This window comes from Cebus imitator, unplaced genomic scaffold (genome assembly GCF_001604975.1).
Source record: "Cebus imitator isolate Cc_AM_T3 unplaced genomic scaffold, Cebus_imitator-1.0 Scaffold348, whole genome shotgun sequence".
NCBI lineage: Eukaryota > Metazoa > Chordata > Mammalia > Primates > Cebidae > Cebus > Cebus imitator.
Genome location: NW_016107663.1, coordinates 639,819 through 648,395, shown reverse-complemented (window position 1 = coordinate 648,395; position 8,577 = coordinate 639,819). Strand labels below are relative to the sequence as shown.

At 42.6% G+C, this 8,577-nt stretch overlaps 1 protein-coding gene across 1 annotated transcript in view; it reads left to right on the top strand.

Moving 5' to 3' along the window:
• The window catches only part of IQGAP1 (IQ motif containing GTPase activating protein 1), a 123,600-nt gene that overhangs the window by 110,666 nt on the left and 4,357 nt on the right, over positions 1-8,577 (top strand). Inside the window, 4 exon segments of the mRNA XM_017506110.2 lie at positions 2,409-2,621; positions 3,620-3,786; positions 5,780-5,902; positions 7,743-7,851. Of these exon segments, the coding sequence (XP_017361599.1) occupies positions 2,409-2,621; positions 3,620-3,786; positions 5,780-5,902; positions 7,743-7,851 (612 nt within the window).

Sequence of the window (8,577 nt, the reverse complement as noted above, 5' to 3'; positions counted from 1 at the left end):
GCTGGACTGCAGTGTCGTGATTTTGGCTCTCTGCAACCTTTGCCTCCTAGGTGCAAGTGATTCTCCTACCTCAGCCTCCTGAGTAGCTGGACTACAGGCTCGTGTCACCACCACACCTGGCTAATGTTTATATTTTTATTAGAGTTGGGGTTTCATCATGTTGGCCAGGCTGATCTCATTGACCTCAAGTGACCTCCCTACCTAGGCCTCTCAAAGTGCTGGGGTGACAGGCATGAGCCGCTGCACCTGGCCGAAGACCTCTGTTTCTTAGTTGTCAAATAAGGAAAGTAGGTCAAGTCATTCATTTTCAAAATTTAAGCATGGTAATGTTTTATTACGTGACAACTTACCTAGAAGCCAAGTATATAAAGCAGGTACTCTGCCACTCTGAAGCTACTCTGATAGCTAGGAATAGGGCCTCTGAAATCCAGCCCTATAGGATACTGTGGTACCTCCAGCAGACCCTTAAGGCTGCACAGAGAGCTGTTTGGAAACCATTGTTTTAAATGAATTCTCAGCTCTCAGTTGCTATGACTGATTACCGATTAGATATGTGTGAAAGGCAAGTAAGGACATATAAAACAATACTTGGCCGGGCACTGTGGCTCACGCCTGTAATCCCAGCACTTTGGGAGGCCGAGGCGGGTGGATCACGAGGTCAAGAGATCGAGACCATCCTGGTCAACATGGTGAAACCCCGTGTCTACTAAAACTACAAAAAATGAGCTGGGCATGGTGGTGCGTGCCTGTAATCCCAGCTACTCAGGAGGCTGAGGCAGGAGAATTGCCTGAACCCAGGAGGCGGAGGTTGCGGTGAGCCGAGATCGCGCCATTGCACTCCAACCTAGGTAACAAGAGTGAAACTCTGTCTCAGAAAAAAAATAAATAAATAAAACAATACTTGAAACATGTTGGACCTGCAAAGAAGTTTGAAGTAAGAAAGGAGAAGCCAGTCTTTATTGAGAACCTAGTATTCGTTTGGTGCTTTCCCCTCTGTTCTTTCATTTAATCCTTGCAGTATTCCTTTGAGTTGAGTCTTTTCATCCTTATTTTATGGATGAGGAAACTAAGACCCTTACAGGTTAACTGACCAAGATCATCAGCTTGTAGTGACAGAACCAGAGTTGGATCCTATTCTGTCTGCCTCCAAAGCTTATGCTCCTTACATTATGTGATGCAGAGTAGTCTTAAGATTAAAAAAAAAAAAAAAAAAAGGGAAATATTGGGAAAGGGAATTGTCCCACTTGGGGAATTACAAGTTGGAACTATAGGCCATCCTGAATGTAAACATCTGAGTACAAACAGTTCAGAATATGGCACCAGAGCCATAGTCACAAAGATTTGGGATCTGTCAACACAGAGGCAGTCACTGAAGTATTGAGAGTAAACAGAAAGAAATGGCCACAGGTCATTTGGAAGTACCAAACCATGTGTAGAGCGAGAGGATGAGCAAGGTAACAACTAATAAAAACCGCTGGATTTTCAATGGGAGAGTGGGGATTGGTGATGAGAGCAGTAAAGAAGAAAGTGTGGAGGCTGGGCACTAGTCATCCTAGCACTTAAGGAAGCTGAGGTCGGGGGATCACCTGGGGTCAGGAGTTCAAGACCAGCATGGCCAACATGGTGAAACCCCGTCTCAACTAAAAATACAAAAATTAGCCGGGCGTGGTGGTGGGCACCTGTAATCCCAGCTACTCAGGAGGCTGAGGCAGGGAGAATCACGTGAACCTGGGAAGCAGAGGTTGCAGTGAGACAAGATCGCGCCATTGCACTCCAGCCTGGGCAACAGAGCTAGACTCTGTCTCAAAAAAAAAAGAAAAAAGAAGCAAGAAAGAAAGTGCTGAAAGAATAGAACAGCGAGTGTAGATCATATGTTGGACAGACATTGGATGGCCACCATGAAGGATGGCAGTATCAGGGAAGGTGTTTCCCTCTTGCGATGTGGCATATACAGCATGTTTGAAAGCGGATGGCAGGCTCGAGCATGATTCCACCTGGACAAAGTGACAGAAAGAATTCTCAAGGATTTACTAAGCACGGGTCTTGTTGTATTAGTATAGTTATAACATTTATGCAGCTAAGTTCTGAATAAAATTAAATAGCTTCCATGTCTCAAAATGCGGTAGAGAAAAATGACTTTGTAGCCAGTAGCGTCCAGTCTCACAGTTGTACTTGGAGTCCAGGAGAGAATCCCTCAGCAGTTGTGTGATTGTGTAGATACCGTCTCTCACAGGTAGAAAGAGATGTGCCTCTGCTTCATGCAGTTTCTCATCTAGCACTTAGGGGGCAGAATTTGCTTCCTTCTGTTTCCAGGTTGGATTTTTTTTGAACTGTATAAGTTCAGGTGTGGATTCAAGTTTAGGATTAGTGTGGTAAACTTAATGAGAACTTCTTTTTCCCATCTATAGGAAGCAGAACATCAGAGAGCCATGCAGAGACGTGCTATTCGTGATGCCAAAACTCCTGACAAGATGAAAAAATCCAAATCTGTAAAGGAAGACAGCAACCTCAGTCTTCAGGAGAAGAAAGAGAAAATCCAGACAGGCTTAAAGAAGCTGACAGAGCTTGGAACCGTGGACCCAAAAAACAAATACCAGGAACTGATCAATGACATTGCCAGGGTACTGCATTTGGGGGACAGAGGGGACCTGGCCTTGTTGAAAGCCGAGGGGCTCATAAAGAGACAGTAGTTGCTCAGATACCAGCTTAGCTTCAGTTCATGGCACATTAGTGTCCTCCTCTCTAAGAAACCGTGTCTGACTCTTCCAGCATGAGGGCCTTGCTGACCCTGAGGTGGCTTATTCCATGGCCTAAATTACTAAGCAGAAGACCTTAACTAGAGCCTCCTGTGGCCTTAAAAAATTTGTCTTTGGCTTCACGATTACTGTGAAATATAAATTCACATCAAGCTGATCGTAAAATCCTTGATTTATGTGAATCATCTCAAGCTGAGGAGCTTTGGTGAGAACTAAGAGTTTAGTTCTCTGCTGTTACACTGAGATAATATATTATGCACATCTGGAAATTGGTAGTTGATGTATTATAATTCTCTTTTTCTCCCTGTCCCAACAAAATATTTAAGAGGTCCAAACCAGCTTTGCAAGTAAATTCTAAAAATGTATAAGTCTGAATGTAACACATTTCCCTACTAGAAGATACAAATGAGGGAAGAAAATTTGAGATCTTAATTTCTCTCAATTTGTGAAAACAAATTACTGCCTGTTGAATGTATAGTTAAGCCAGGCACCGTGGCTCACAGCTGGAATCTCAGCACTTTCGGAGACCAAGGCAGAAGGATCAATTGAGACCCCATCTCTTCAATAGAAATTTTTTTAATTAGCCAGATGTGGTGCCATGTGCCTGTAAGTCTCAGCTACTCTGGAAGCTGAGGTGGGGGGCTCACCTGAGCCTGGGAGGTCAAGGCTACAATAAGCCATGATTTCAACCACTGCACACTCCAGCCTGGGTAACAGAGCAAGGCTCTGTCTCAAAAAAACAAATGGTGTAGTCATAGTTAAGAGAGAGTTAAGTATTGCTGGCTTCTGGCATGAAATGATAGAGACTGAAGAAGTGCACGATGCCCGTCGTCGTTTTTCTAACTTTGATAATTATGCCTCAGGATATTCGGAATCAGCGGCGGTACCGACAGAGGAGGAAGGCTGAGCTAGTGAAACTGCAGCAAACATATGCTGCTCTGAACTCTAAGGCCACCTTCTATGGGGAGCAGGTGGATTACTATAAAAGCTATATCAAAACCTGCTTGGATAACTTAGCCAGCAAGGGCAAGTGAGTATTTTTTCTTTTATAAGAATCAATGTCAGGGAAAAGAATTATTAGAGTGAGGAAAAAGCAGAGGCAACTGAAGTAACATTGGAAATTTTTGCTTAAAATACACTGGATCTGTATATTCTATTAGTCTTTTATTTTGCCTCTTAATTTTCTGTATGATGATGTAGTTCTATTTGTTAGTATGTGATGTAAATAATGGGCGTGGGATTTCACGGATGCTTGTTGCTAAGTATTCCTTTTGCAAAACACCTTTTTGGGGCTGGGAAAGGTGACTCACACCTATAATCCCTGCAATTTGGAAGGCCAAGGCGACTGTATCATTTGAGGTCAGGAGTTCAAGACCAGCCTGGTCAACATGGTGAAAGCCCATCTCTTCTAAAAATACAAACTTTAGCTGGGTGTGGTGGCATGTGCCTGTAGTCCCAGCTACTTGGGAGGATGAGGTAGGAGAATTACCTGAACCTGGGAGACTCCAGCCTGGGCGACAGAGCAAGACTCCATCTCAAAAAAAAAAAAAAAAAAGAAAATCTTCTTGGTCCTAGAAATTAAAATTGTGGAAGGAGATCATCTAGTGGTCCCCAAATCACTTAAGGAATATTATACAAATTTGGATCCCCTTTCCCTCTCTGTACTTTCTGGGGACAAGATTATAGGCTCTGATTTTTTCCTGGGTGCTAAGGAAAGTCTGATCCAGCCTTCTTGGCACTGGCCACAAACTATCAGCATGCCCATTTTTCAGGGAGGGAACTGAAAACCCAGAGAGGTGGGGTGACAAGAGCAGATTTTTCTTGTAGGGTTAGTTTATTTATTCCTTTTTATTTTAATGGTTTTCAAATCTCAGAAAGACTGAATGAATAGAACAATAAGCACCCATAGGCCCTTCACGTAGATTCATCCGTTTTTAACATTTTACCATATCTGCTCCCCGTCTCTCTGGCTCGTGCATGTACTCTGTTTTTCTCTTTCTCCTGGAAGACTCCCTGGGGTCAGGTAGGGCTGATGGGAAGGGATGAAAAACAGGTCCACCTCATCCGGCTTGCAGAGCTGACTCCTGTGAGCTTTTGACATGTTCCCATTGTTCTTTGTGCACTACCTAACTTTCTGTCACAAGATGTTTCATGTTCAAGCTGTAGTTTCCCCTCCCCAGGCCCAGAATGAACTGTTTCTCCAAGCATCCCTGGTTTCTTTGAACGAAGAATGATATTTAGAAACCAAGATCTAGACGCTAGGTGTGTTCATTGCCAGATTTGTTATGGCCTCTAAGAGGCCTTCTAAGCAGACAGACCTGGATTCTCATTTCTTTTTTAATGCTGCATATTATTCCATTATACAGACAGATAGAACAGTTTGCTTAAACAGTTCTCCATTGATGAACATTTGTTTCTAGTTGTTTGTTATTATTTTTTAAATTCTGCAGCAAATAACCTCTTGTACATACGTCATTTTGAAAATGTGGGCATATTTCTGAAGTTACCACTTCTTGCCCAAATTATCCTAATAGCCTCCTAACTTGTTTCTTTTTCCTTGTTTTCATTCATCTGTAATTCCTGTGCTGGCTTAAATGCTCTTACAAAGTGTTTATTTGATGGTATTGTTATTTTTTCCCCACACAGCCAAGGGGTTAGAATAGCTCCTTCACTCCTGGGATTCAGTGCCGTTCCATCAGGCTGCCCATCAGAAGCTCTCATAGTTACTCCTTAGGTGCTTAATTTCCCAGAAGGACATAGGAGAATTAAGACTGTTAAATTCATGGGAGCGTTCTCAAATATAATTTAAACTCAAAATGGAAGCAATTTGGTAATATATTCCCTGTTTTGCGGAGGTATTGCTTAGGCTAATTCTAACATTTGTTTGCCGTTTTAGAATTGGTATGTCACTTATGTTTATGTCTGGAAGTTTGGTTTCTGACCTTGTTTCCTTCAGTTACCAATGATGAGGATTCATAGTAGATGGCTACTTATAGAAAATGACATGATGTGATTTTTTGCAGAGTCTCTAAAAAGCCTAGGGAAATGAAAGGAAAGAAAAGCAAAAAGATTTCTCTGAAATACACAGCAGCAAGACTACATGAAAAGGGAGTTCTTCTGGAAATTGAGGACCTGCAAGTGAATCAGTGAGTCTTGGCTTTTTCTTTTATAAGCTGATTTTTATTTCTGCATTTCTCACATCTTTGTCTTCTTGTCTTCATTTCTCTTTTCTGGGTGGTTACTTTTAATGTTTTTTATTTATTTACATACTGCTATGTGTAGAATTGGAACTCATACTCAGAGTTAATTTGTCATAAAAGAGTTTTTCTTTTCCTTTTCTGCAGAACATTTGTCTCAGAACATGTTTACTTCTTTGTTTGGGTTTGATCTTAATTTTTCCTCATTAAAGCGGGAAGCCATTCCTTGGATTTCTTCTGTTTCTGAATCAAGAATAAATTAACAGTAACAATAAGAGGGGTTTGCTTTATTCCACTTATAGCTACGAACCAGTCACTTATCTTCATTTTCTTTTCTGGAAAGTATCTTCTTGCTTTGCACATGGTTCATGGACCGGATGTGTCACCCTCCCATAGGTCCTGGGCCCAGCACCATTAGCAAGCATTTATTGAGCGTCTGTCTCCTCAGTCATCCCTGTGACCTCTGTTTCGGGGGGAAAAACAAAACACTTTTTTTAAAAATAACCTTTTGCATTTTTCTGATTCTAAAATAATATGCATTCATTATTAAACTTTGAAATATGGTAAAGCGTAAAAAAGAAAATACCTGTAATTCCACAAGCCAGAGATAACCACTGAAATCGTTTTAATATATTTTTTTCTATTCACATAGATTATCCATGGCTCACCCACTTGTTTATCTAACTGCTTTATTTATGTATATTTTTTTTATTTTATTTTATTTTATTTTATTTTTTTGACAGTCTCTCTGTCACCCAGGCTAGAGTACAGTGGTGTGATCTCAGCTCACCGCAGCCTCTGCCTCCCGGGTTCAAGCAATTCCCCCACCTCAGCGTCCTGAGTAGGTGGCACCACAGACGTGCACCACAACACCCAGCTAAGTTTTTGTGGTTTTAGTAGAAATTGGGTTTTACCATGTTGGCCAGGCTAATCTCAAACTCCTGACCTCATATGATCTGCCCACCTCAGCCTCCTAAAGTGCTGGGATTACAGGCCTCTTTTTTGAAATAATTCGCTCTGTCGCCCAGGATGGAGTGCAGTGGCGCAATCTCAGCTACCGGCAACCCGCACTCCCAAGCTCAAGTGGTTCTCCTGCTTCAGTCTCCTACGTAGCTTGGATTACAGGTGCCTGTCACCATACCCAGATAATTTTTGTATTTTTAGTAGAGACGGTGTTTCACCGTATTGGCCAGGCTGGTCTTAAACTCCTGAGCTCAAGTCATCTACCCAGGAGGCGGAGGTTGCGGTGAGCTGAGATCGCGCCATTGCACTCCAGCCTGGGTAGCAAGAGTGAAACTCCGTCTCAAAAAAAAAAAAAAGAAAGAAAGAAACCCACCTCCCTTGGTGTTTTTTCACTGACCCCTTTTGTTTACTGACTTCTCCCAGTCCTCAAACACGCGTGTATTCACACGCGCGTACCCTCTCCTTCCGTCCACTTTCCTCTGTTTTCTCCTTTTATCGTTAGGTTTCATTTTTGGCCTTGTGGAAGTGAAGAGAATTTCTGTGCTGTCATCCCTTGCCCGGCTACTTGTGGCACTCCGCAGTGGTTCCTCTTTCATAGCATGCAAGTGCTGCAGGCAGAAAGAGGTTGCCATTCCTCTCTCCAGGTCCCAGAGCAGATGGGACCTAGGCGTGGTAATCCGGCTGCTTCCGCTGCAGAAGTACTTTCTACTTGTATTTTCTACCCATTCTCACCCTTGAAGACTTGGTTTATCTCATTTCCCCATTTCACAGAATATTTTTATATGAGAACATAAAACCACACCCTTATGATGTTATGTTTCAACAGGTTTAAAAATGTTATCTTTGAAATCAGTCCAACAGAAGAAGTCGGAGACTTTGAAGTGAAGGCCAAATTCATGGGAGTTCAAATGGAGACTTTTATGTTACATTATCAGGTGGGTAGGCACCAGTGGAACCAAAAGCTTTCTCTATGAGATTCTTGTCCAAGTAGGAGAAATAGACAAAGAGGAGACTCACTTGAGGAAAGCTGTCTCCATTCAGCAGTGAGCTAGGCTCCACGCTGGGGAAAGAAGCCGAGGGTTTCAGGGTGTCTGGTTTGGTGTGTGTGCCCTGGAGCGCTTTTGCAAATGTAAATCCTCAGAAAACATTTATCTGAAGCTTCCACTTAGTGCGTCACTAAATACTGTAGAGCGGATACCTTGGACTTGAACAAAATGCCTAAGTACGCATGCTGACATTGCAAAATTGTAAGCCCGCTCAGCCCGAAACCTTTTTTCTCATTTTGATTCGATATAGGTGCTTAAAGGTTAGAGACACATCTGACAAGGTGTGTGTAAATTTTATGTTTGTAAACTGAATCCTATCTTAAATCCAGAAAGAACTCAGGAGTGACTCATTTTTGTAGCCTAAAGTACCCTAAGTTTTATTTAGAAATATCTGCTGTTTACCTGTTAAAAAATAGCAGGGCATTGAGAGGATTCCTAGGTGGCATCCAGATTCCTGCAGCTTTGTGTGTGTGGCACCAGGCGGTCTGCTCCTTTCTTCCTGCACTGCTTTACACAGCCATGCTCTGCCAGCCCAGGCAGGTGCCTTCCTGTGAGTGTGCATTTGGGCTTCTGCTCGCGCTGCCCTCCCTCCTCTCCCCTCCCCTCCCCCCCTCC